The sequence below is a fragment of the Suricata suricatta genome, chromosome 11 (assembly GCF_006229205.1).
Source record: "Suricata suricatta isolate VVHF042 chromosome 11, meerkat_22Aug2017_6uvM2_HiC, whole genome shotgun sequence".
Classification (NCBI taxonomy): Eukaryota; Metazoa; Chordata; class Mammalia; order Carnivora; family Herpestidae; genus Suricata; species Suricata suricatta.
Window position 1 is genome coordinate 54,005,447 of NC_043710.1, and position 27,768 is coordinate 54,033,214.

General features: G+C 44.4%; 2 protein-coding genes across 9 annotated transcripts in view; both read right to left on the reverse strand.

Moving 5' to 3' along the window:
* The window catches only part of PHOX2A (paired like homeobox 2A), a 4,737-nt gene extending 880 nt beyond the window's left edge, over positions 1-3,857 (reverse strand). Inside the window, exons 1-3 of the mRNA XM_029915726.1 lie at positions 3,499-3,857; positions 1,165-1,352; positions 3-244 (exon numbers count right to left, since the gene is read on the reverse strand). Of these exons, the coding sequence (XP_029771586.1) occupies positions 3-244; positions 1,165-1,352; positions 3,499-3,715 (647 nt within the window). The 5' untranslated portion in view covers positions 3,716-3,857. The remainder of the gene's footprint in view (positions 1-2; positions 245-1,164; positions 1,353-3,498) is intronic.
* An 8,312-nt stretch (positions 3,858-12,169) lies between these two features.
* Positions 12,170-27,768, reverse strand: part of CLPB (ClpB homolog, mitochondrial AAA ATPase chaperonin) — a 165,282-nt gene continuing 149,683 nt past the window's right edge. For 5 of the 8 annotated variants that reach the window (XR_003900434.1, XM_029915718.1, XM_029915722.1 and 2 more), the window contains one exon: positions 12,170-12,353. Coding sequence is in view for 4 of the 8 variants with exons in the window: in XM_029915718.1 (XP_029771578.1) it covers positions 12,288-12,353 (66 nt within the window). In the remaining 4 variants the exon portion in view is untranslated. Of the gene's footprint in view, positions 12,354-15,986; positions 16,100-27,768 lie in introns of all 8 variants that reach the window. The other 3 variants (XR_003900433.1, XR_003900432.1, XR_003900431.1) reach the window with 3 other exon arrangements.

Sequence of the window (27,768 nt, forward strand, 5' to 3'; positions counted from 1 at the left end):
CGGAGCCCAGGGCGGCAGGCAGGGGGCTGGGGCTCAGACGCGGGCTGGCCAGGCCGGGGGCGGGCGGCGGCGGCAACGACGCGGTGCTGTCGGGCGTGGGGCTGCACGTGGACTCCTTGGAGTCGTCGTCCTCGGACGAGCAGCGCGCCTCGCCCTTTTTGGCGCCCGCCGCTCCCGCAGCACCCTTGGCGCTGGCCGCACGCTCCTGTTTGCGGAACTTGGCCCGGCGGTTCTGGAACCAGACCTGCGGGCACAAGGGCCGGTCAGGCCGGGGCCGCGACGCGCGGGTGAGCCCTCAGTCCGGAAGGGACCGGATCAGGATTATGGCCAGCTTTCTGAGCGTTGGCCCCTCAGCTCTCCACTTGGCTCGTTGCCCTCTTCACCTCTCTGCGCACCTCTTCTCCACTTGCCCCTTCCTTCCAGGTCTTAACCCTTGGGATCTGTTCACCCGCCCACGCCGCAACCTCCAGTGGTCTCGGTCTTGGGGACTCGGCCTTCGCTCCCCTCATCACCCAAAGCCCTGCCCCCAATTCCTTCCTATGGGAAGCTCCAGAAATTTCCACCTGGGGTGTCCAACGGCGGTGGAGAACGGGTTGGGGCACAGGGGACACCTTTTGTTCAGGGTCTCCAGTGATGTCGGACAAGCTGAACCTCTGTACTGCATTTGTAAGATAGACAACAGAGTCTACCCAGGCCTGGCTCTCCTGGGCCCTGTGCCTGCCCAGAACCTGGGGTTTCCCGGCTCGGGGATTTCGCAGCTGCAGAGCTGGGGAGGGGACGCGGAGGCGCTCACTGGCTTTCCCTATTCGCCTGCTTCGCTTGGCACTGAAGCCGCCCCGCGCTGCCGCTCTAACCATTCGACCTCCTTCCAGGCTTCCCCCTGCACGCCTGCCCCTACTGAGGAGACTGAGGGGAAATCTGGGGGCTGAACACCTCCTATCACCCTAGGACCTCAGGTCGGCCAAGTCCTGGCCCCCTCACCTACCGCAGCTGCCCATTCTCTCCTGCCCAACCACCCCCTGACTGCGCCCTAGCTCCTGGCCCCAGCTCTCCGTCCCAAGGTTGCACCTGCCTGCCACTCTGTCCCGTGGCCCCCAGGTGTCGGGAACTGACTTCCCACCCCCGACGCGCCCACAGTCCCGTATACACACGCAAAACACGCACCTGCACGCGAGCCTCCGTGAGGTCGATCTTGAGCGCCAGCTCCTCGCGCGTGTAAATGTCGGGGTAGTGAGTCTCTGCGAAGACGCGCTCCAGCTCTTTGAGCTGCGCACTCGTGAACGTGGTGCGGATACGCCGCTGCTTGCGCTTCTCATGCAGGCCCGACGGCTCCGGGAAGAACTTGTAGGGCACTAGGGACGTGTGCAGGAAAGGGGAGCAAAGAGGGTGAAGGTGTGAGGGGCCGAGCTCAGCCGGCTGTGTCCTGCCCCTAAGATCCCTCGCCGCCGCCGCCGCCCCTGCCCTTTCTTTCCCTGGCCCCTCGGCTTCCTTCTTTCAGTCTCGAATTGAGCGTCTTCCCTACCGCTCAGTGGAGCTGGCAGGAGTGAAGGCGGTCAGGACGCAGGAAGACATGGGCCCCAGGAGCAGCGGCAAGGAACCTGGATTTGATCCTCATGTCAAGACCGCTGACCTGTCCTCAACCACCGCCTTGTTCCCTAACTTCCCTCTGGTGCACTTGCCCTTCTGACCTCCGCTTTGGTGTTTCTACCTTGGTCAGTCTCCCCTCTTGGTTTCAGGCTGTGCCATGTTCCCCTAGCCTTGACTGTCTCAACAGTATCCTGAGTCTTCCCAGAATGAGTTCTGGACCCCCGCTGGGTGACTGAGACTCCCCCGCCTGGGTTTACTTTCAGCCCTGCCTGTGTACTTCCTGTCATGTAGGGACTTGTACCCCTGTACCCTGCCATTTCTCTCCTCCCAGGACTCATTTTTCCCATCCAGTCTCATGTCCCATATTCCTCCAAGTGTTGGTCCCCCTCTCCTTTTCCTCATCTCTCTCCATCCACATCTCTCTTCAGCTTTCCCCTTCTGGACCATTCTCCTTGTGCCCATTGAGAAGAGTCCTTATTTCTCCCCACCCAGGTTCCTTCACCTTCTCTTTGCCCTTCTTCTTCCTCCCAGGCACCTCTCTGTGTGTCCCAGCTCCCCCACAGCCAGCCTTACCCTCTCCCTCATTCTCTTCCCATCCTTGTCTCCCATTTTCCCATCCCAGTCCCCTCCGCCGCAGAGCCAGTGTTTCTGACAGTCTTGGCATCCCTATCTCCAAGCCCTGCCTAGGTCTCCACAGTCATTAGGGGTCCCTAATATCCTTCATCTTTGTCCTATGTCCCTCGTTCTCTATCTCCCCCCAATCCTTGTCTCCAGCACCCATTCCCATCCCCATTTTCCTCATCTCTGTTGCTAATCTTCCTTGATCCCCATCTCCCATAACTCCTGTCCCCATCACCTAGTTCTTATCTCCATCTCCCCAACTCTGAGTCCCCATTTATCCCATGGTCCCCAATCTTCCCATCTTTGCCCACACCTCTCTGTACCTGTCCTCATCTCCCCATCTCAGAACTCCATCTCTGGGGCCCATATCCCCATTTCCTGACTTTATCTCCCTAATCCCCATCCTTGTGTGGCCCAGAGTACCCAATCTCCCCCACCCCAGTTTTTGCCACCATCTTGCTGGTTCTCATATCTCTAAATCCAGGTTCCTATCTCACCATCTCTCCCCACCCCACAGGCCCCAATCTTCTACTTGGGTCCCAGTGGTGTTCCCAGGAAGGAAGGAGGTAAGGAGATTGGGCGGGGCAGCTTGGACTCTGAGAGATGGGGATGGCTGAGAGGCTCCATGAGGTTGAGGGTTCAGATGGGGACTTGAATCAAGAGGCTTGGAAGTGGTGGGGGCTGCTTCTGGGTTCTGCAGGACTCTAGCTGGAGAAGCTCCAGGGGGGAACAAAAGTGGCTTAACTCTTTTCTTCTGGTAAGGGGATTCAGTGGTGCAAGAGGGTCAGGGCACAGGCAGGATGGGCTCAAAACCAAGCAGGAGGGGCTTGATGGTGCTGGGGCTCCAGGAAGGTTTCCATTTGGGCAGCTCAGCTGCTGCAGGAGCCCTTGCTGGGGGTCAGACATGAAGTGGGGTGGGGATAAGATTGAACTGAGCCGGGAGCATCTTCCAAGGACACGGGGATGGAGAGCTTTGGTGGTCAGTCTTTCCAGGTGGGAACAGGTGGGCCTGGTGAGGGGTCTGGAGCAGCACCAGGGATCTATTTCCCTGACCTAAAGAGCACAGGATAGGGATCTGGCAGTGAGAAAGAGGAAGGGGAAGGATGAGAGGGTGTGGCTCAACTCTGCCTAGGGGAACCCCATCTTACAGGGAGGCTGGGGGTCCCGCGGGGTGTTGGAGGCCAAGGATGGTGGCGCCTGTGGGGGACAGTCGCAATCACCTGCCAAGTAGACCAGGGGCTGGCTTTTCCGCAGAATTTGGAGGGAGGGTCGGGCCAGGGCTGGGCTCACCTGCCGAGTAGGGCGCGGGCTGGTGGTCGCGTAGGGCGCCAAGCGCGCAGTTGGAGGAGCCGAGCGCGGGGCAGGGCGGACCAGCCGCGGGGAAGGCGGGTCGCAGGGGGCTGTATTGGAAGCCGCCGGGCTGGCTGCAGGCGCCGAAGTCGCCGTAGGCGGACGCCTCCATGGCCGCCACGCACGAGTCGTACGAATTGAGGTAGGAGTAGTCCATCGGCCCGGGGGTCGAGGTCGGGGTCCGGGCCGGGCCGGGTTGGGTCGGGGCCGGGGTCCGAGTCCCGGGGCGGGTAGGGGTCGGGATAAGGGTTCGAGCGCCTGGCGCCGAGGACCCGAGGCCGTCTCTGAGCGCCCGCGAGTCCGCCCGCCCCGTCGCGGCCGCCCTCCGCCCGGGTGCAATGCAAGTGCAGGCAGACCCGGCCCGCGCGCCTTTTAACGCTCAGGACCCCGCGGAGGGGGCGGGGCGGAGCGAGCTCTGCGGGGCGGGGCCTGGGCCTCCCAGGCCCCACCCCCAGCCACCCCAGACCCCCACCCCAAAGGGTCCCCGCCAACCTCCTCGGGCTCCCGAGGTGCTGGGCGGGGCCGCTCGGGGACCGATCTCTTGAGTCCCCATCCCGCCCCAGTCCGGACCAGACCTTCGCTCTCTATGCTTAGTGACAGACTGAAGGGTCCCAACCCCTTTCCTCGGCCTCCCCACCTGCGGCCCAGCAGAAGGGAGGGGAGATAGGCCTGGCGGCGCTCCTGTGAAGAAGTTAATTCAATTCGTCCCGATAACCGAGTTATTCTGATCCAGCCCCTCAGCCCCGCCCCCAGCGAGGTCCCATCCCGGCGGGGATTACGGAGGCAGTCCAGGAGGGGGATGGAGACACGCACAAGGAAGAGACAGAGCCTGGAATGGGGACGTGGATGAAGAGAGGACACGGGGATAGAAAGGGACAGAAACGTGATGGAGAAAGGGAGAGATACAGGTACACAGATGGGGACAAGGATGAGACAGGGATCAGAGATTGGAAATGGGGGCAAGGAGGTGCACGGGGACAGAGATGGAGACAAAGCTGAAGTGCGTACAAGAGAAAAGCAGGGATGGAGATGTGGATAAGGCAGAAACAGAAGACACAAGGATAAGAAAGAGACAGAGAGGATGGAGAAAGGGAAGGAGACAGTCATGGAGACAGAGAAGGCACAGGCATGAGATGTGGACAGAAACAAGGATTGAGATGGAGGTCAGGAGAGGAGACAAAACAGGGCAGGGACAGTGAGAGACACACACATGGAGGGATAGCTCAGAGAGGCAAGGCCAGGGACAGACAGAGGAGGAACAGAGGCAGGGAGAGAGCCTTTGGAGAGCTGAGACCTACAGCGGAGTCGCCCAGGGGGCGGTAGGATTCCGGTGAAGGCGCCACGCGAGACTGCCGAGGGGGAGGGTCGCTGCCCGCCGATAGCCCTCTATCCTGACTTGGTCACACAACTCTGCCCTGTACCTCCCAGCTGGCCTGCCTCGCCCATCCGCTAGTTGCTTAGCTCAGTCTTCCCTGTGCACCTGCACGCAGTGTGACCCACTGGTCCTCAGCATCCTCTGCACAGACTGTGTTTGTGATGAATGTCAGGATCAGGAGTAACCGAGTGACCCCCACACTCTCCCTCAGCCTCTCAGCCCCCTCCTTTTCTTCACTAAGAAAACCACTTAGACTCAGTCTGGAGCTGGCCACAGACCCAGCCCTCCGCAGATTCAGCCACAGACCTTTACACTGGGAAAACCAACACAGAAATCCCTTCCAGAACAGAAGAGAAAAGCTTTTTGCCTTAGCAGCTTACCTGAGGTGGATTGGACAGCCTCCCCATGCAGCCCCTGGTCTCCTCCACTCAAATCTTGGTAGTCCTACAGATGGGGGAGTGAAGACCCAGAAGAACACCGGGGGATGGTGGCCCCTTATTACCAAGTCCTGCAGGATGAAAAAAGGACTCTGGGAATATCTTCTCCCAGTTTACCAACTTAGTGGGGAACATAACTACCCTCAGATCATCACTTCCCTCAGTTCTTTGCTTCACATAAGGACCACCTATCCCCAATTTCTGTAACTACTCCATGCCATGGGGGTTCTTTGAAGTGTTTTCTCTAATTACTTTTTAGATATAAACTTCTAAAACTGGCAGAAAAACTGCTTCAAAAGTCCTCCCCACCGGTGTGTGAGGTGTACCTCTCACCTGTGACACATCCTCCACAGGGAGCCCAAGGGATCTCAGAATTGAGAAGTCAGACTCTCCTTAGACTGGTTATGGCTTTCCATTGCCGGCATGATTAAATCCAAGCCCCCGTTCTGGTCACAGTGTCCTCTGTACCAGTGCTCCAGCCTCCCTCTACCTCCATCTCACACTGGCTTTCTTTGAAGTCCTCACACATTGAACTTTTACTTCATAGCTGTTCTTTCTGGCTGGACTGTTCATTCCACTATGCCACCCCCCATGCCATTCCCCTCTACCTCCCCCAAACACCCAAACCTGGTTGGTTCTTTTTTATCCATCTGGTCTCAACTTGGACATTATTGTTTCCTGGAAGCCTTCTGTGTTACCCCTAGACTATGTTGAGTGTCCCATAGTACCCCCCCTCTTTTGGTTTCTCATGTCACCAATATTCACAATAAAGTACAATATCTCAGGGTAGAACTGTTACTTCCCAGTTCTACCACACTATCTAGCTCATCATTCTGCATGTCACAGGTCTTCCCCTGTCTGCTTGTTGAGTTAATGAAAGCTAAGCTGAAATCTTTGTGTTGGGGAGTCTGCCCTTGTTTCTGGGGAAGGAATCCTCACCCCCTGATTCCTACTCCCCACTCTCTGGAAAGGGATCATCCTCCCCTCTTCACCCGTTATTCCCTCATTCCGTCATTCCGCAGGGACAGGAAACTTCCTGCCTCTGAGCCAACTTTCAGCCTGGAAGAAAGTCCTCCCTCATCGGAGGAATTTGCAGGGGGCCTGATCCCTCCTCCAATGACAAAGCTGAAGCAAAGGAATAACTGAAGCTTGTAGGCAGGGACAACTAGAGATCTGAGGGAGGCAAAGAGTCTCTGGTTGCAGAGACCATGATCCGTCCCTATCATTTCTGTGGTTTGGGTTTGGTTTTTGAGCCAATAAATTCTCTCTGTCTACGACTACTTTAAGTTGGGCTTCTGATACTTGCAATCAAAAGTTCTGACCAATATAATCTCTGAGTGCTTGACACCTTTACAGGCAATCGAATATAGTAGTGGTGATTAGAAATTTTATTGTAATGTGCATGTTGCACAGTTAGGGCAGAAGCTGACCTTCGTACCTGATGACTCAGGGTTGTGGAGTTGGAGGTTCCTTTCTCTGCAGGCAGCATTTGCATCCTACTAATTGGCATAGAAACAGACATAGCGCCCCCCGCCCCCCAGCAAATGCTTTGAATCCTGTCCACCATTGGGTTCCAGTGTTTCAGATGGTGGTAATAGGGGGACTTTGGAGGCTAGGCTGCATGGTGGTGTGTGTGTGTGTGTGTGTGTGTGTGTGTGTGAGAGAGAGAGAGAGAGAGAGAGAGAGAGATGGGGACAGGAAAAAGGGATCCCTGAGAACTCATAAAAGAAGAAGAAAACAGAATGGGCTGGACTCTGCAAAGACCTCACACACTCAAGAAGCTAGTGGTTGAGAGCTGATGTGGGAGCTTGTCCTGACTAGAACTCCCTCACACAAATGCATACGTTCCTAGGGGAATAAAAAATGCTCTAGCACAAAATAGTGTTGCAGCAACCTTGCTCTGATGCTTTCTTGCTGAACATAATGTCTTCACTTCCATAAGTAATGGCAGATTCTGGAGCCTGATAGCTGGGTTTCAGCTTGGCCACTTACAAGCTTACAACTTAAGGTAAGTCATTCAACTTCTCTACACCTCAGTTTTCTCACCTGTAAAGTGGTTGATTTTAATGATTAGGTGAATTAAAATGTATAAAGTGTTTGAATAGTACCTAGTGCATAGTAAACATTAAATAAATTAGCTACCACCACCACTGCTGCTGCCACCACCACTGTCCATATGCACACCTCCTCCCTCTCACCAGTTGACTCAGCCCCGCGTGACTCAGAGACCCAGACCACACTCTGGTCAGGCTTCTCTGGCTGATACCTGGTTATATAATTTGGACCAAAACTCCTATCTTTGCACCAAAGCATCACCTCTATCCTTAAGGTTTCAGAAGAAATCGGGGCCTGGCAGAGTTAAATTAAGAGTGACCTCTTAATTTTTACAGGTGAAGAGACTGAGGTCCAAGGAGTGGTCTTGTAGAGTCACTTCCACACAGTGAAGTGTGACCGGATGGGAGGAGTCCCCCTACAGAGGGAGCAGAATGAAAAAAGGATCATGGGGCAGGACTATCTGTTTTTCTTCTGCTCTGACAACTAGCTTACTTTGTGAGCCTGGACAGTGGAAGCGCCCCAAAAATGGATGAGGAAGGACCCATGTTCTGGACAACTTTTCCTCCCTGTGGTCAATTGGAGAATGGTAGCCTGGGAGTTCCCAGGTACCACCACTTATTCCCACTTCCATGAGCAGCCTCTGAGGTCAGACTTGCCTAGGCTCAGAATTTGGCCACCAAGGCTAATTTATTAATCCAGGGCACTCCTCACCAGTCTTTCTCTGCTATGGGAAGAGTATGGAAGAATGGCTCTTCCCTACCATGGAGACTCATCTTCCCACTCTCTGAAGCAATGTCCTCAGTGTCATCATTGTCCAACCATGACTGGAAGCAAAGCTTGATCAGACATCCATGTCTAACTTCTAATAATGAAGGGAGTTTACCTTTCAGTGAAAAGTTAACACATTGTTAGGTTCTGCATGAGGACCTTAGAACTCCTCCCCACCTATTTATCTACCAAGCATCCTTTGGAAGTGACGGAAATCCAACTTGAACTAGATTAAACATAAAGAAGAATGTATTGGATAACAAAACCCACAAGCATCCTTTTCCCAAATCCCTATTCTCTCCTGCTGTGACTCTCTGCTCCAGGGAGGGTTGGAGGCAAGCACATTAACTGTGGAACCTCCCAACCTGTCTATTAGAACCTATAGTCTGTTTTTCATCTCTCTGTTATGGGGACAACCCTTGTTGACCACTCTTTTCTTCCCACTAATACCTTAGGCTACCCAGTATACTACAAATTTCTATTTTTTTAATTTTGTTTTGTTTTTTAATTTTAATGTCTATTTATTTTTGAGAGCGAGAGAGAGACAAAGACAGAACATGAGCCAGGTAGGGACAGAGAGAGAGGGAGACACAGAATCTGAACCAGGCTCCAGGCTCTGAGCTGTCAGCATAGAATCCAATGCAGGGCCCAAACTCACAAATTGCAAGATCATGACCTGAGCCAAAGTGTTTAACCCACTAGCCACCCAGGTGCCCCATCTATTTTTGTTTTTAGCTTCTAGCATTAGGCACCTTCTTTCCAGGGCCCCAAATGTTCAACCATCAAGGATCTCTGAAGAATGGGGAAAGATCTTAATCCAGTTCTACAAACTGATCATCTGATCCATGATAGCATTTCATGATGCACTTTTTAGACACATGGGAATAAATTAACCCTGGATGCTTTCTTTAAGAATTTCCTAGTCTGATGGGCACATGGGCACTTGCCTATGGGGAAATTCTCCTTAGAATGTTTTAGTTGTCTGGACAAGAGTATAGTACATAGATGGTGAGGGGAGTTGACTCTTCTATTAAAAAGGGATGAGGGGTGCTTGGGTGGCTCAGTCAGTTGAGCGACTGACTTTTGGTTTCAGCTTAGGTCATGAGTTCACAGTTTGTGAGTTTGAGCCCCACACCAGGCTCTGTGCTAGCAGCATGGAGCCTGCTTGGGATGTCCTCTTTCCCTCTCTGCCAATCTCTCTCTCTCTCTTTGAAAAATAAATAAACATTTAAAAAGGGAAGAGGAAAAAAAGGTTTTATCCTAACAACCATGCCTTATATTGACAAGCTTATCCAAGTTTTTGTGCATGGGACAGAAACTGCGTAAGGACTGCCATAGTGGACATCTATAGTGTGGTCATGCCTGCACAGCTCCTCTTCTGGGAACTGTCTCTTCCTTCCACATGGCTATCTAGGGAATCATTGCTCTTCTACAATCCTATCCTCAGCCATAATTGGTCCAGTTGTGGATACTTGTCCAAAGATGTGTCAACAAACCCTGCCTCATAATTTCTTCTTCTTCCTCTTCTTCTTCTTCTTCTTCTTCTTCTTCTTCTTCTTCTTCTTCTTCTTCTTCTTCTTCTTCTCCTTCTCCTTCTCCTTCTCCTTCTCCTTCTCCTTCTTCTTCTTCTTCTTCTTCACTTAATTTTTTGAGAGAGACAGAGATAGCACTAGTGGGGGAGGGGCAGAAAGAAGGAGACAGAGGATCCTAAGCAGGCTTTGTGCTGTCAGCACAGAGCCTGACATGGGGCTCAAACTCCTGAACCAGGAGACCATGACCTGATCCAAAACAAAGAGTCAGACACTTAGCCAACTGAGCCACCCATGCATCCCTTGTCATTTCTTCTTAATTGAATTGAGAAACAAGTCATTCTCTTTTGGATGGTGAAAGCTATAAACATAAACCTCAGGAAATGTTTGTAGCCATTTTCCCTATAATAAAGAGAAGGAAGGTCGTCTGTAGTGAAGAAAGAATAAATAAGAAGTTGAGGCAAAAGATATAGAGACTCATGTTAGAATTTAGGAGCCTGGTTCCAGTTATGTTCCTGAGACATCTTTACTCTTTTTGCAAGTTAGTTGTTCAGCTCTCCATTGAATTTTGTCATCCAGTACATTTTTTTAAGTTTATTTATTTATTTTGAGAGATGCAGAGAGACTGTGAGTACAAATGGGGATGGAAAAGACAGAAAGAGAGAGAGAGAGAATCCCAAGCAGGTTGTGCACTGTCAGCACACAGCCTGACACAGGGCTTGATGTCACAACTGTGCGGTCATGACCTGAGCCGAAATGAAGAGTCAGATACTCAACCAGCTGAGCCACCCAGGCGCCTCCCCCAATAAATCTTCTTTATGTTTACTCTAGTTCAAGTTGAATTTGTGTCACTTCCAAATAAAGATATTCAAGTAAGAAATTGGTATAAGGTATGTAGTGATGCAAACAGCAGACCCTAAAATATGGAACTGGCCCTGTTGATATCAGGTGGGATGTAGTGAGAATCTCTCCTTCCTGAGCCTGGAAATGGGACGACCTTGTCAGGTGACAATAAAGTAGCTGGAAAAACTACTGCATGGTGTCTCTCAGAGCTTGACTTCAGTTTTTTCCCTTGCCCTATGGTTGCAATTTCAGAGGATCAAGTAGAAAAATGGTAAAATATTGGTGTATACTGTCTACATTTGCAATCTCAAGAAGGTGGGTTAAGAGGGAAGAAGCTGAGGAGGAACAGCATGTTAATTTGTAACTTTGGTAAGAATATCTCTGTCTGTGGCCAGCAACCTAAGGCTGCAGAAAGAGGATAATCATGTGATGGGCAGATTGTTCATAGTCAAGTTTTCTGCCACATCCTAAAGTAAATGAATGTATTGATTAGGAAATAATGAATGTCTTACAGGTGAAATGGAGATATTTGGAAAAATCCAGAGGAATTAGAAAAGTGTGATTTTCCCAGTCCTTCTTGGCACTCTAGTCTGACAGCAGGAAAAAGTTGACGTTCATTATTCTTTTTTTGTCAGCTAGCATCTGAAACCACTTTCTAAGTTAGGGGAATTCCCCACCTAACAGATGTCAGATACTTGCTTTCTAAACTTCCCTTACAACCAAGAGGCAGACACTTGACCTAGACTCAACCAATTGTATACACTCATCACAGAGTGAGTTAAGGAATTTGTAGTAGTGAGGACACAGCGACCGTAAGAACCCTCTACAGGGGCATGGGGTTGTGATGAGGCCTAGTTCTAGGTGCAGCAGTTCCCCTACAGAGCTTGTTCGTGGCGGCACTGAGGGGTTGGCACCAACCACATCAGCTGTGCAAATGGCAGTGGTGGCAGGGCTGTCTTCAAGGAGAAAACAATGCAGCTTAATTTAGGGCAGTATTTCTAGTTCTATGGCTCTGTATTTGGTCCTCGAGGCATTCCAGTAATTCTCTAAGAAATTTAATATCTTTTATAAATGTAATATACTAATTAAAATTTTTTTGCTTAAATAAGATGGAATTAGTTTCAGTTGCTTGTAACTAATGACTCTGACTGACATAGAAATTGGTACTATATTGGCTGAGGGCATCAAGGTCTCAGAACTGTTGGAATCTTGGAAAAATTGTGATGCCTGGTTGGGACCAAAGGCTGTGAAAATTCAGAGATAGAGTGTCACTCAATGCAAAACAGTTCATCAATGTTTTACCAGTGTACATCTGAAATGAAATATCCATAAAGAGCATAGATTTGGGGGCTGTTAGGGATCAAGTATAAAGGGAATGAGGAATTGAAGGGTTGTGAGGAAATGTGGAAAGCTTAGAGAGAGAATGAAAGAGGGTACAAATCCAACTCCAAGTCTGCTCCTGTGTGAGAGAATGGTTTGAAAGAAGTGAGGCAAACAGCATGGTGGGGATGAAAGGATCTGGATGGCTAATGGAGCCCTGAGCCCTCTATGAGTTAGGGTTAGGTTGGACGCACATAAGGAAAAATCCAAAATAACAATAATGTAAACAAAGCAACAGATTATTTCTTCCTCACTTAAGGTAAGTCTGTAAGTAAGGAGTCCAGTGCTTGCAGGGCTGCTTCATGGACATCAAGGACTCCTATTCCTTCCTTCTGATGTTTCCTAGAGTGTGGCTTCTAACTTCAAGTTTACTTCATGTCGTACCTGCTGGACTTCCATTCTAGGCAGCTAGAATGAGAAAGAAGGAAAAGAAAAATATATCTCAGAGAGACATCTCCCTAGAAGGAAACTTCTGGAAGTTCCATACAACTCTTCTACTTCTTTTCTGCCCGAACTTAGTCATATAGTCACATTAAACTTAATGAGGGAATAGGAAAGGCAAGATTTTAAACTGGGCACATTAGTATCCCCCACCAGCCCAGAACAAAGTCTGTGCTGCTGAGCAATAAGAAGAGAGTGGATATTAGGCAGGTATATTGTTATCCATTGCTGCATAACAAATGACCCCCAAACCTATTAGCTTAAAACAATACACATTTATTATCTCATAATTTCTATGGATCAGGAATCTGGATGTGGTTTACCTGGGTCTTCTGCTTCAGGGCCTCTCACAAGGTTGCGGTCAATGTGCCAAATCTGTAGTCTCAAATGAAGCCCTGACTCAGGAAAGATTGCTTCCTAAGTTCACTCACATGGTTGTTGCCAGGACTTGATTCCTCCAGGGCTATTGGACTGAGGGCTCAGTCCTTACCAGATGTTGGCCAGAGGTTGCCCTCAGTTCCTTGCCTCTTCATCAGGGCAAGTACATAAGGAGAGCCAGAGAAAATGCCCGCAAAACACAGGTCAGCCTTTCATAACCTAATACTGGAAATGACATCATATCACTTTTGCCATAGTCTATTCCTTAGAAGTATGTTACTACGTCTGGCCTGCACTCAAGGAGAGGGGATTATACAAGGGTGTAAGAGTCAGGAGGCAGGGATCACTGGGAGCCATGCCAGAAGCTATCTACCACAGTAAGCAAGTAATGACCTGTTACAGCCTCGACCTCTCACTGAAAGTAGCCAGCTACTACAGGTACCCTTTTCCTGTCTAAAGGGAAAAGTTTTCTCTTATTTGAAAACCATGTAAAGATTTCTCCATCAAATTATCTGGTAGGAGGAAACCAAGTTTCTTTATGCCCCATCCCAATGACATCGTTGTCTCCATACTCATAGTCAGAATCAGACCCCAACATGCTTCATGGTCAAATAGAAAGTCAAATTTCACAGGAAAGTCTTCCCACTAAAATAATTAAAAGATTTTTCAAGTTTATATCAATAAAACCTGTCAGATACATGTGGTAATGGATTTTGAGGGTTCTAGACCAGGGAGAAGGAACTTAATTTAAAATTAGGCTGAACTGATCAAGATGAGTGCACTTATCAGAGACCCCGGATTCCATGTGTTAGTTCTAACAGCTGGGAGTCCTAATTGCCTTTTTAAAAAAGATGATGTTATTTTTTCCTAATGTCTGCAATAACATTTTAGTGTATTCACTTTATCTCATGTCCATCCAGCTATTCATTCCTCTATCCATCTCTCAATTTGTTGTACTTTTTGATGCATTCACAGTAAGTTGCAGACATCCATACACTTTAGTGTATCTTTAAGTAGAGAAAAATATTTGTTAATTTTTCAGTGATCTTGACACATGCATACACCTGTGTAACCCAACCCCTTACTATCATCCCAGAAAGTTCTTTCATGCCTCTGCCCAATCAACTCCAAGTCCCAGCCCTCACACCCTCACAAGGAGTAACCACTCTTCTGAGTCTTTTCCAATGCCCATTAATGTTGCCTGCTCTTGAATTCCTTTGAGGACTTTTTGTGTAAGGCTTTTATTCAGCATGTTTTTGAGATTCATCTATGCTATATCAATGTTCTATCAACACATCTGTGTGTGTATCAATTGTTCATTACTTTTGTTGAACAATTGATCGTTGTTAAACAACTGATGTTGCTCAGTACATGCTCTGTGTAATTCCCAGTACTGTGAATATGATGAGATATCACTTCCATGGTGAAGTTATATCATATAACACTGTTGGCTATTAAAAAGGGGGAAATATCTGGGTAGATCTAATAAAAATGAGCCTTTATATTTGGGTCAGAAGGTCAGAAACAGTGAAATCAGAGAGATTTGAAGAATCACTCAACAGGAGGAAGATTCTTTATTGCCAAATGGTGGAGCCACATGGTAAAGAATGTGGGTGACTTCTAGGAGCTGAGAGTGATTTCCCGCTGAAAGTTAATAAGAAAACAGGACCTCATTCCAACAACTACAAGGAATTGAATTCTGCTAGGAACCTGAATTAACTTGGGAGTGGATTCTTCCTTAGAGCCCCCAGAAGAGAATGTATCCTGGCTGATATTCTGAGATCCTTAGAGGATGAGTACTGTGCCCAACTCTGACTTCTAGAATTGTGAGCTAATAACTGAATGTTATTTTAAGCTGCTAAGTTTTAGGTTATTTGTTACACAGGAATGTAAAACTAATTTAATATGCAGTTTGTCTAGCCATTCTCTTTTGATGGACATATGGACTATTTCAGTTTTTGTCCTAGTATGAGTAGTGGTGCTATGGGCATTTATGTATTGGTGGATGTATATTTTCATTTCTCTTGAAATGAAATTGTTGGGTCAAAGAGTAGATGTATGTTTAGTGTTATAAGACACTACAAGAGCTTTTCCTAAGGCGGTTGTTCCATTTTATACTCCTACCAATATGTACATGAATTCTGGTTGCTTCACATCCTTTCTCATATCAAATAGTCTTTTAAAAAATGTTTATTTTAAAGAGAGACGGAGTGAGTGAGTGAATCCTTTGAAACTGGTGAACAGAAGGCTAACTTAAAAAAATAAAGAGTTATAGTCTCCCACCCAATTTTCAGGCCTGGGTTAGTTCCTTGAATGAAGTAAAGGCAAGTACACTTAAGGAATATGTGATTCCTTAATCCTTAAGTGAATAAGGAATAAAGATCTGTCTATATATTCCTTATAGGCTTCCCCAATGGGACTTTTAGTCACTTCCCAGAATAACTTATGAATTGAATTGCATCCTCCAAAAAGGTATGTCGAAGTCCTTGCCCTAGGTACCTGTGGAATAGGTGACCTTATTTGGAAATGGGTTCTCTGTAGATGTATCAGATTAAGGTGAGGTCATACTAGCTTGGTGTGGGCCCTACTCCAATGACTGATGTCCTTCTAAAAAGACATTTGGACATACAGACACACAGCAAGAACACTATGTGAGGATGGAGGCAGAGGTTGGAGAGATTCAGCTATAAGCCAAGAATTGCTGGAAACCAGGAGAAGTTAGGAGAGAGGCATGTAATGGATTCTCCCTCAGCATCTCCAGAAGGAACCAACTTTGCCAACACCTTGACTTTGGACTTCTGTCCTCCAGAACTGTGAGAGAATAAATCTTTGGGGATTGTGACACTGGCTCTAACGCTAATTGGCGCTGTACTTGGCACAGTGATCCACCACTCAAGAGTGGAGGCTCATGAAATCAAGTGATAGATTGACTTTTGATTCTAATCTACTTCACTGCCAGTCCAGTCCTTAAACCCATTTTTAAACCCATGATTTTTCCAACTCCAGAGTGTATAATTGACTAGACATATTCAGCAAGTGGCAGAATATCTCTCTAATCCATGGAATATGGCTCTTATGGTTGGAAGGGTGAAGTAGAAGCCCTACAGCTTCCTTCCTATCAAAATTATAAACCAAAAACAATACTGTATTGCTGGGGGAAACATAAGACTAGCGTAGCCTCAAAGACCTGAAAATTCAGGAGTAGCAAGTGCTGTTACTTACCATCTTAACTCATCTGTCTGGCTGATGCATAGTGGATTACTGAAAGGTGAAGAGAGGCAATGACTCCAGATATGGCTTCTTTACTTAGAGCAAAAAAACAGAGCCTCAGCCACCTGTAATAAAGTTATTAGCTTGCACATATTTTTTCTCTATTTCAGCAGGCGGAGAGGACCAAAGGTAGTTTTGTTTAATCTGGCAAGGGCAGAAGCACACCTTCACCGTTTCGCCACAATTTAGTCTCATAGGCACTTTGATCATCTTAACATCACAGGGAACATCACACAAGTCCACTATAATTATGACAAAATGCTGATAAAACCAGATATGTTAGTGAGGTGGTGTTTTTAGTGTTTTTGGTTTTAGTCACTCTAGGATGTGTGTAGTGGTATCTCACTGCTGCTTTAGTTTACAGTCCCCCAACTCCCTAATAACATATGATATGGAGCATATTTTGTATGTTTATTTGCTATCATTTTTAGTAAGGTATCTGTTCAAATCTTTTGCCTATGTTTTTTGTTTTTTTTTTCTCTTCTTTTCCCTCCTTCCCTCCCCTTCTTCCTTCTTCAAACACATAATGGTTTATTTAGTGTTTCTCTAGATTGCAGAAATGTTAGAGGCAGGCTGAGACCCCCCAAGAGGGCAGACAGCTGGGCAGCCACCAGGCCCTCTGGGGAGGTGGGGGGACAGCGGAAAGAGGTGATGCCTCCGCAGCTCCTCTCAAGGCCAGCCCCTTCTCCGGGCTTCCAGGACAGGAAGGGGGTCAGGGGCCAGGATCTTCTGCCAATTTTAAAATCAGGTTGGTTGTTCTCTTATTGTCGAGTTTTAAGGACTCTTTGAATATTTGGATACTAGTCCTTTATCAGATATGTGTTTTGCAAATATTTTCTCCCAGACTGTGTGTCTTGTCCTTTCATTCTTTTACCAGTGTCTTTATAGAACTGAAATTTCTAATTTTAATAAGGTCCAACTTATCCATTGTCACTGCCAAACCCAAGGTCACCTAGATTTTCTCCTACATTATCTTCTAGGAATTTTATAGTTTTGCATTTTAATTTAGGTTCTATGATCCACTTACATGTATATTTTAAACAGTTATTTTAATCAAATTATGATGTACATAATTAAAAAAAATAAAGACTTATGATGAAAAACACCAGTCCTCCCCTCTACCCTCTTCTATCCCCAGAACCCATATCTTACTCTGAAAAACATTTCAGCTGTTTCTTTTGGTACTGACTTTCAGATATTTAGATTTTAGCTAACATTTTTTGAGTGCTTACAATGTGTCAGACTCTATCTTAAGCATCTTTCATGCATTGTATAGTCTTTATAATCATCTTATATTATAGGTACTATTTCCATTCCCATTTTAGAGATGAGAAAAATTGAGTCACAGAGGGGTTAGGTAATTATATAAGGTCACATGTTTAGCAAATTGTAGAGTTGGGATTTAATCCTAGGCAGTGTTCTTTTAGTACAATGTTTATCCTGTGATTTATTGATTTTTTAATTTAATTTTTTAACGTTTTATATTTAAAAGAGAGAGAGACAGAGTGTGAGCAGGGGAGGGACAGAGAGGGAGCAAGACACAGATTCTGAAGCAGGCTCCAGGCTCCTAGCCATCAGCACAGAGCCCAACCCACAAGCAGTAAGATCATGACATGAGCCAAAGTCAGACACTTAATCGACTGAGCCACCCAGGCATGCCAAAGTTAGACAGTTAACCAAATGAGCGACCCAGGCGCTCTTTGATTTATTAATTTTAGACTGTTGGATTCTTAGTATGAATATTTATCACTCACACCACCTGAGTCCCCAGTGTATCTCTCAATATTAACCCAATATGCTGTATTTCACTGAATCTAAGACATCACTGACTATAAAATATACCTTTATATATCACTAAAAAGAAAAAAATTACTGAAATAACCACAGTACTTTCTTATCACTTAGAATTTTTTATATCACTTAGAATTTTTTATGTTTATTGACAGAGAGCCTTTACATTATACATCTATACTTCAGATGTATAATTTACTATACACTTTTGTGCATGCATGCAACAAAAAGAAAAATATAAGCAAATAAATTGGTTAAAGTATTTCTGAAATTTCTTTCATTCAGTCTCATTCTTTTGAGTCTTTTTTTTTTTTTTTTTTTTTGCCTACGGTCACATTTTAAAAAATACAATATCATACTCTATACTTTCAAGAGTATTGGTGTTATAGCATTTTTTAGAGTTTATTTCTTTTTTTTAATGTTTTATTGTCAAATTGGTTTCCATACAACACCCAGTGCTCTTCCCCACAAGTGCCCTCCTCCATCACCACCACCTCTCTTCCCCCCTCCCCCTTCCCCTTCAACCCTCAGTTCATTTTCAGCATTCAGTAGTCTCTCAAGTTTTGCATCCCTCTCTCTCCCATGTAGAGTTCATTTCTTTTGAGTCAAAGAGAGAGAGAGGTAGGAAGGGGCAGAGAGAGGGAGAGAGAATCTCAAGCAGGCTCCATAGACAGTGAGGAGCTTGATGCAGGATTTGATCCCATGAACTGCAAGATCAGTTTGACCTGAGTCAAAATCAAAAGTCATATGTTTGACTGAACCACCCAGGCCCCCCACTATAACATTTTTAAAAAAGAAGGATCCACTATCATTAGTGGGATTCTCTTCCAAACCACTGATATTCATTCTGCAAGTTTTGATACTGGCACTTACTTGATTTTTTCCAGAAGATATAAATGAAAACTTCTTAGACAAAACCTAGACTTATCTTCTTTCCTCAAATGGTCCTTAAATGGATTCTGGACTGAAATGTCCAGGAGTGGAATATTGTTATGTGATAGGAGTAACTATCACATTTGCACACGAAATAGCATCTATTGCCCATCTGCTGGAATTTGTGACAGATTTTGATTTCAGATTTTCAGATTTCAGTTTGATAACTTGTGTATCTTGGAATCCATGAAGAACAGTAATTGTATACAAATGTTAGTTATGTCAACATTTGATTGGACTTCATGCCTCAGCCATGTATGTATCATATATATAACATGATTAATTTCCTCATAGGAACTTTTGCTTTCCTACAATTAATAATAGCTGTTTTTTATTTGCTTACTTTTCTATATTCTCCATCATTATCTCTCTCCTAAGGAACTGTAAAACTTTTGGGAATACTCTTTTCCACACAGATATGTCTTCTATTAGTCCCATCATTTTTTTCCTGGAGACATTTCTCCTGGAGTTTTATGGGTTATACTGGATTATTGTTCCCAATTCTTCACTTCCTTCCTGTTACTGAATTATACACCCATCCTTTCCCCATATGACTTTGCAGTACTTTCCACTAGAGTGAGGGGAATATGTTTTCCCACCTCATTGATGTTGAGCTTAGCACTATGACTTGCTTTAGCTCAAGAATGTTAATAGACATGAGAGAAGCAGCAGATTTCAATGTACTTGTGTAATTTGGCTTGCTTCTTAGCTTCTGCAATTTGCCATGAAAATAACATGGTTTGGGTAGCTGTTGGTTCCAAGAAAATAATAAAAACATGAGGAGAAGACTTGAACTCAAATTTCAGTCCAGAGCCAAGCCCAGTTGAGCCCAGTTATATTGATTGAACCCTAGCCAATATGTAGACCCATGAACATGAAAAACATTCGTTTTTGTAAGCCACTGAGATTTTGAGGTTTTCTTTTATTACATAGAAAAAACTGACTAAATGCCTTCTATCCTCCTTCAAAAATCTGGACTAATTGTTGCTTTGCAAAACTATTTTCTTGGGCTATTCCTTTGCCCATCTATCAGGCCAGATGCCCTATTTGCTTTCTTTCTGTGACTTCCTATTTTCTTGGTTTGTTTCCTTGTTTGTATGGAGCATCTTCAAGTAGCTTCCTGAGAATGGGTGCATAATAGACACATTTCTTGAGACCCCTTCATATCTGATGAACATGTTGACTGGACCATCACATTTCATTAAGAATTTTGCCGGGTATGAATTTCCAGGTTGAAAATAATTTCCTTCCAGAATTTGAAGGCATTTCACCACTGTCTTTTAGTTTCCTATGTTGTTTTTGAGGGGTATAATTATAATTCCCTATTCTTAAAATTTTTTTAAACTTTCTTTATTCCCTTGAGAGGGGGTATATAGAGAGAAAAGGAGAGAGAAAGAATCCAAAGATAGTGCAGAGCTCGAGGTGGGGCTCCAACTCATGAACCATGAGATCATGACCTGAGCTGAAGTTGGACACTTAACAAACTGAACCACTCAGGCACCTCTAATTTTTTTTAAGTTTATTTATTTGTTGAGAGAGAGAGAGGGAGAGAGAGAGAATGAGCTGGGGAGCAGAGAGAGAGAGGGGGAGATAGAGAATCCCAAACAGGATCCTTGCTGTCAGTGCAGACCCTGATATGGGGCTCAATCCTGCAAACTATGAGACTATGACCTGAGCTAAAATCAAGAGTTGAATGCTTAACCCACTGAACCACTCAGACACCCCTCACATTTTCCATTTCTTTTTGTTTTACTTTTGAGAGATTTTCTTAAGTTTGTCTTCTAATTATTTTATGGATTAAAAAATTAGTTAACATATCTTAAAATTCCAAAAGTAGGGGCCCCTGGGTAACTCAGTCAGTTGGGCAGCCAACGTTGGCTTGGGTCATGATCTCACAGTTTGTGGGTTTGAGTCCTGCATCAGTCTCTGTGCTAACAGCTCAGATCCTGGAGCCTGCTTCTGATTCTGTGTCTCCTTCTCTCTCTGACTGTCCCCCACTCACACTCTGTGTTTCTTTCTCTGAAAAATAAATGAAAACGTTAAAAAATTTTTTTAAACTCCAAAAGTTATCTGTTGTTATTGTTATGTTTTAAAAAATAATCTTTTTTTTGTTTCATGGTTATATTATTTTCCTTTCTCTATTTTTCATATCTAGATTTTGGGGGTAGTTTTCTTCTATTGTTTTTTTGTATTGTTTCTGCTTCCTTCTAGTTTTCTTCTTCTTTTTAAGTTTTATTTATTTTTGAGAGTGAGAGCACACAAGTGGGGGACAAAGAGAGAGGGAGAGAGAGATTCCCAAGCAGGCTTCACCCCTCAGTGCAGAGCTCAACGCGGGGCTTGATTTCACAAACTGTGAGACCATGACCTGAGCCAAAACCAAGAGTTAGACACTTAATCGACTAAGCCACCTGGGTGCCCCTAGTTTTCTTCTTCTTGATTATATTTTTGGCTTTTATGCTCAAGCTTTCCTCACATGTATAGTGACTATTGCTTCCTTTCATATTTAGGAGTGAAGTATCAGAGTTTGTTGGGAGCTCTCTCTGTGTCCAGAGCTTGTGAAATGTGGCTTCTCTGTATGGTGATTGGATAAGGACTCAGCCATTTTTTTAAATGCGAATTGTTGCATCTATAGATCTTTTCTCTAGGGTCCTTCAGTATCTCTAGAGACAAATCTTTCAAGGTTCTGCCCAAGAAGGAAATGTGCCTGGCTGCCATTGCTTTTGAAGCTATGTGTTAGAAATGGCTGGGGTATGTTTTGGGCACAGCTCTTTTTCCTCACTTTTTGCTATTCCTGGTGGTCCTGAGCCTAAAGACTTTCTGGTTGGCTTCTTTCACAGGCTAACACTTCAGTTTCCTGTTTCTTTAGGGAAGGGGTAATTGGCTGACCAGGATGAAGAGACCTGGAAGTCTTGCTGCATTTTAAAAAGAAAATATATAGGGGGCCTGGGTGGCTCAGTTGGTTGAGCGTCTGTCTTCAGCTCAGGTCATGGTCTTACACTCTGTGAGTTCAAGCCCTGCATCAGGCTCTGTGCTGACAGCTCAGAGCCTGGAGCCTGCTTCAGATTCTGTATGTGTCTCTCTCTCTGCCCCTCCCCTGCTCACGCTCTGTCTCTCAAAAATAAATAAACGTTAAAAAAAATTAAAAGAAAAAAGAAATTATGTTTACAGTCCTAAAGTTTTCTGGGGTCCTGTGGTGTGAATTTGATTCTTTTTTTGTTTTTGTTTTTTTTGTGTGTGTGTTTTTTTTTGACATCCACTCTGTAGCTATTGGGTGTTCAGTTTTCTTAGTTCTGCTATTCATTTTTCTCAGTTCTGCTTTCTCCATTCAGTTTCCATTTTTAATACAGCACAGAAATGTGGTGAGAGAAAAAGTTTTTAATTCTACTAACTCAAAATAAAAATACATATATTAGGCCAGATGATTAAAAAAAGAAATAGAGTGTCTTAGTGAGTTAAGCACCGACTCTGGCTCAGGTCGTGATCTCGTGGCTGTGGTTTCGAGCCCTGTATCAGGCTCTATGCTGACAGCTAAGAGCCTGTAGCCTGCTTTGGATTCCTTGTCTCCGTCTCTCTCTGCCCCTCCCCTGCTTGCATTCTGTCTCTCTCTTAAAAATAAACATTAAAAAAAAAAGTAGAAAGTAATATATAAAGGTATCTTCCTCCTTTATTCCCCTAGTCCTTCTCTCAAAACATAACCTTTGTGAATACTTTTATTTCTCCTATAAATAAAAAAACAAGCTTGTGTGTGTGCGCGCGCACGCATAAATGTACACACACATATACGAAGGGGATATTCAGTATATGAACTAGATTCCCCCCATAATATTCCTGGAGATATTTCACTATTGGCACATGCAGATTCATTTTGTTCTCATTAGTTGTATAGTATTTATAATTTATTGTTATGGACACACTGGTTTTGAAACAATATTTCTTTAAAAAATTTTAAATGTTTATTTTTGAGAGAGACACCAATATTTCTAGAGCACTATGAAAATTATAGATCCTTTCTAGTAAGTTCTTTTTGTAGAGCAAACAATTATTTCATGGTAATTAATACTTATCCATTATTTTTTCAGGCATGTGTACTTGCATTTTATTTATTTTTTAAAGCTTGTTAATTTAAGTAATGTGTACACCCAGCGTGGGGCTCAGACTCTGAGATCAAGAGTTACATATTTCCCGGACTGAGCTAGTCAGGTGTCTCTGTACACTTGTATTTTAATACATCAACCTTTCTTATCTTAAAAAAATTTTTATACTTTGTATTTTAGAGAGAGAGTACACGAGTGAGGAAGGGGCAGAGACAAGGAGAGACAGAATCCTAAGCAGGCTTCACACCACCAGCACAGAGCCCTATGTGGGGCTCAAACTCAAGAACTGTGAGATCATGACCCAAACTGAGATCAAGAGTCAGATGCTTAACCAATTGAGCCACCGAGGTGCCCCAATACATCCACCTTTCTTAAAGTGAATCCACCTGCAAATAACAGATGGCTACATATATAGCCACAAGGATTTCAGATGAAATACTGGGAATCTTTGGGGCGCCTGGGTGGCTCATTCAGTTAAGCGTCTGCTTTTGGCTCAGGTCATAATCTCACAGTACGTGGGTTAGAGCCCCATATTAGGCTCTGTGGTGACAGCTCAGAGCCCGGAGCCTGCTTCAGATTCTTTGTCTTCCTCTCTTTCTGCACGTCCCCCACTCACTCTCTGTCTCTGTCTCTCAAAATAAAATAAAGACATAAAAAAAGATTGGGAATCTTTTGGTTGCAAGAACAGAAATTCCACCTGAAAAGAAACTCCAGCTAAAGGAGAAAAGAGGGGCACCTGGGTGGCTCAGTCGGTTAAGCCTCCAACTTCGGTTCAGGTCATGATCTCGCGCTTTGTGGGTTCGAGCCCCGCGTCAGGCTCTGTGCTGACCGCTAGCTCAGAGCCTGGAGCCTGCTTCAGATTCTGTATCTCTCTCTCTCTCTCTCTCTCTCTCTGACCCTCCCCTGCTTGCACTGTCTCTCTCTCTCTCTTTCTCTCTCTCAAAAAAAAAAAAAACATAAAGGAGAAAAGAAAGTTGTTTTTAGGGATATTCTGTTGTCTTACAGGACCTAACAGCAGGTGGACTTCAGGGAAAACTGGGACCAGAGACCAAGACACAATTGTAACTCTCTCTGACATTTGGCTCTGCTCCTCTCTGCAGTTTGTTCTTTACTCTCGGCACATCAGTTTCTTCTACTACTCTGGCCCCCAGAGTAGATAACTTGGCCACGGCTTGGCCATAGACAGCTCCGGAGCTGTATTCTAAAGAGAACCTTGGGGCTCTCTCTCAAGCTCTGGTTTTATTTTTATTTATTTTTTGTTTTTGTTTTTAAATAGTTTATTGTGAAATTGGTTTCCATATAACACCCAGTGCTCTTCCCCACAAGTGCTCCCCTCTATTACCACCACCTCCCCTCCTCCTCTCCCTCCCACCTTTGGCTCGTTTTCACTATTCAATAGTGTCTCAGATTTTGCATCCCTCTCTCTCCCCAACTCTCTATCCCTCTTCCCCTCCCCCTGGTCCTCCATTAGGTTTCTCCTGTTAGACCTATGAGTGCAAACATATGGTATCTGTCCTTCTCCGCCTGACTTATTTCATTTAGCATGACACCCTCAAGGTCCATCCACTTTGCTACAAATGGCCAGATTTCATTCTTTCTCATTGCCACGTAATACTCTATTGTATATATATACCACATCTTCTTGATCCACTCATCAGGTGATGGACAATTAGGCTCTTTCCATGATTTGGCTATTGTTGACAGTACTGCTATGAACATTGGGGTACATGTGCCCCTATGCATCAGCACTTCTGTATCCCTTGGGTAAATCCCTAGCAGTGCTATTGCTGGGTAATAAGGGAGTTCTACTGGTAGTTTTTTGAGGAACCTCCACACTGTTTTCCAGAGCAGCTGCGCCAGTTTACATTCCCACCAACTGTGTAGGAGGGTGCCTGTTTCTCCACATCTTCACCAGCATCTATAGACTCTTGATTTGTTCATTTTAGCCACTATGACTGGCGTGAGGTGGTATCCCAGTGTGGTTTTGATTTGTATTTCCCTGATGATGAGTGATGTTGAGCATCATTTCGTGTGCCTGTAGGCCATCTGGATGTCCTCTTTGGGGAAGTGTCTGTTTATGTCTTCTGCCCATTTCTTCACTGGATTATTCAAGCTCTGGTTTTAAAATTTCTTGGTGCAGGAAGAAAGGGGAATCTGACTGGCACAGCTTGGGTTATATTAGGTTATCACATTAGTACCAGTAAAATGTATCCAGATGTATCCAGATAGCAATGTATGGCCATGAATGAACCAACATGACAGCAACCTTGAAAAGCAATTGGATGGTGCGAGTGGGTGAGGGACAGTGTTGTTGACAGAAGTAGAATCCTGAGCAGACTGTTGCATAGGTGTCTGCCATTATTAAATCTTCTAATGCCTCGATGGAGATTTCTTAGAAGGGGGAAGATTTCAGTGCTGCCATCATTCGAAGACAATCCAAGCCCTTGGTGAAGGTTCCAAAGGTCACAAAGAAGACCCTAGCCAAAGATACCTTTACCAGTTTGGAGCCCACACACACACTCTTTTCTGGGCCTACAACGTTGTGTGATCCTTCCAATCAAAAGTGGAAAGAGCAGGCATTATTGTTAAACAGAAGTTCAGAGGGAGATCCACATCTCTTTATACAGATCAAAGTTTCTCTCTGATACCATATTCCATCTTCCTGAAGAACCCCTTTTAACATGTCTTATAATGCAGGACTGATGGTAATGAATTCTCTCAACTTGTATCTGTCTGAAAAAGTTTCACTTTCATTTTTGAAACACTTTCACTAGGTATGGAATGCTGAGTTGACAGTTTCTTCCTTTAGCACTTTAAAGATGTTACTCTCTTGTCTTCTGGCCTGCAAAAGTGTTGGTGATAAGTGTGCTTTGTTCCTCTGTATTATGTGTCTTTTTTTCTTGGCTGCTTTCAAGATTTTCTCTTTATTTTTGGTTTTTGAAATTTTGAATATATGATGTGTCTAAGCATGTATAATAGCTTAAACACATGTATATAAACTCTTTGATGCTTTAAAAGGTGGAGCTTAATTTTTCTTTTAAGTTTGAGATATACTTAGAAACTTACTGCTGCTCCCTCAGGTATTTTAAGTTTTATTATTATTTTTTGTATTGCAGTATCATTCACATATTAGTTTCAGGTACATGACATGATTTGACACTTATATGTTATCACAAATTGACCACAATGTCTAGGTAACATTATTATACAGTCACATTTTTTATTTACATTATATCTTCATGACTTATTTATTATATAAATGGAAGTTTGTATATTTTGATTGCCTTCACTCGTTTTGCCCAGCCCCCACTATATATACTGTTACTCTGTATAAGTTTTTTATTTTTATTATTTTTTTAATTCCACATATGAGATCTTATGGTATTTGTCATTCTCTGACTTGTATGACTTAGTGTAATACCCCCACTATATACACTGTGTCTCTGTATAAGTTTTTTATTTTTTTTAAATTCCACATATGAGATCTTATGGTATTTGTCATTCTCTGACTTGTATGACTTAGTGTAATGCCCTCAAGGTTTATCCATTTTGTTGCAAATGGCAAGATTTCATTGTTCTTATGGCTGAATAATATTCTGTATCTCAGATACTGTAAATAATGTTGTAGTGAACATGGGGTGCATATATCTTTCTGAGTTAGTGTTTTTGTTTTCTTTGGGTAAATACCCAGATGTGGAATTGCGGGATCACAGGATCCAAATTAAAAATCAAAACATTTTTCATTTTTTGAGGAACTTCCACATTGTTCTCCCTAGGAGACTTACTTCTAATGAAGAGAATATGGTGGGAATCATGGTGTGCTACTTCTGATCATACAAGACAAGGTTGCTTCTGCTTCATTCTTATATTGCTCTGGGGATGCTAACTGCCACACTGTGAGGATTTTAAGCTGGTATGCTTTAGTGACCAGGAAATTATAATTATTTTATATATTTGTTAGAAAAAAACCAGCTGATTCAAGAGATACTGTAATGGGAAGAAACTATCAGAGATAAAAACCCAAGCTGTGACATTAGGCAACAGAAAGCTTGATTTGCTCTCCCAGCAAACTTACTTGGTAAGCATCTATACTGTGTCTGAGTATGTCCAGATAAACCACAGAAATTAAGCAGAGAAAGGCCCTAAAATAGTTTTGTAATTTTAACTTGTTAGAATATGAACCTTGACTTCTTTGATATGGCTCTATTAAAATGAAGTTCACTTAACTTTTTCAAATTAATAGACTTTGTTTTTTAGAGCAGCTTTAGGTTCACAGCAAAATTGAGTGAAAGTATAGAGTTCCCATATACTCCCCCACCCCTAGAAAGCCTCCCCACTACCAATATTACCATCCAAGTGGTACATGTGTTACAAATGATGAGCCAAGATTCACGTCATTATAAACCAGTCCACAGTTTACAGCAGGGTTCGCTCTTTGTGTCCATTCCACGGGGTTTGACAAATGTGTGGCATGCACTCAACAGTATCTATTACACAGTATAGTTTCACTGCTTAAAAATCCCCATGCTCCACTTCCTCTCTGCTCCATTCAAGCTTTCAGGAACTGCTGTTGTTGTTGTTGTTGTTGTTGTTGTTTTTTTTTACTGTCGCTATGGCTTTGTCTTTTCCAGAATGTCATATAGTTGGGATCATACAATATATAGTCTTTTCACATTAGCTTCTTTCACTAGTAATATGAATTTGTTGTTTCTCCATGTCTTTTTTTTTCCATAATATTTTATTGTCAAATTGTTTTCCATACAACACCCAGTGCTCTTCCCCTCAAGTGCCCTCCACCATCACCACCACCTGTCTTCCCCCCTCCCCCCTCCCCCCCAACCCTCAGTTCATTCTCAGCATTCAATAGTCTCTCAAGTTCTGCATCCCTCTCTCTCCCCAACTCTCTCTCCCTCCTC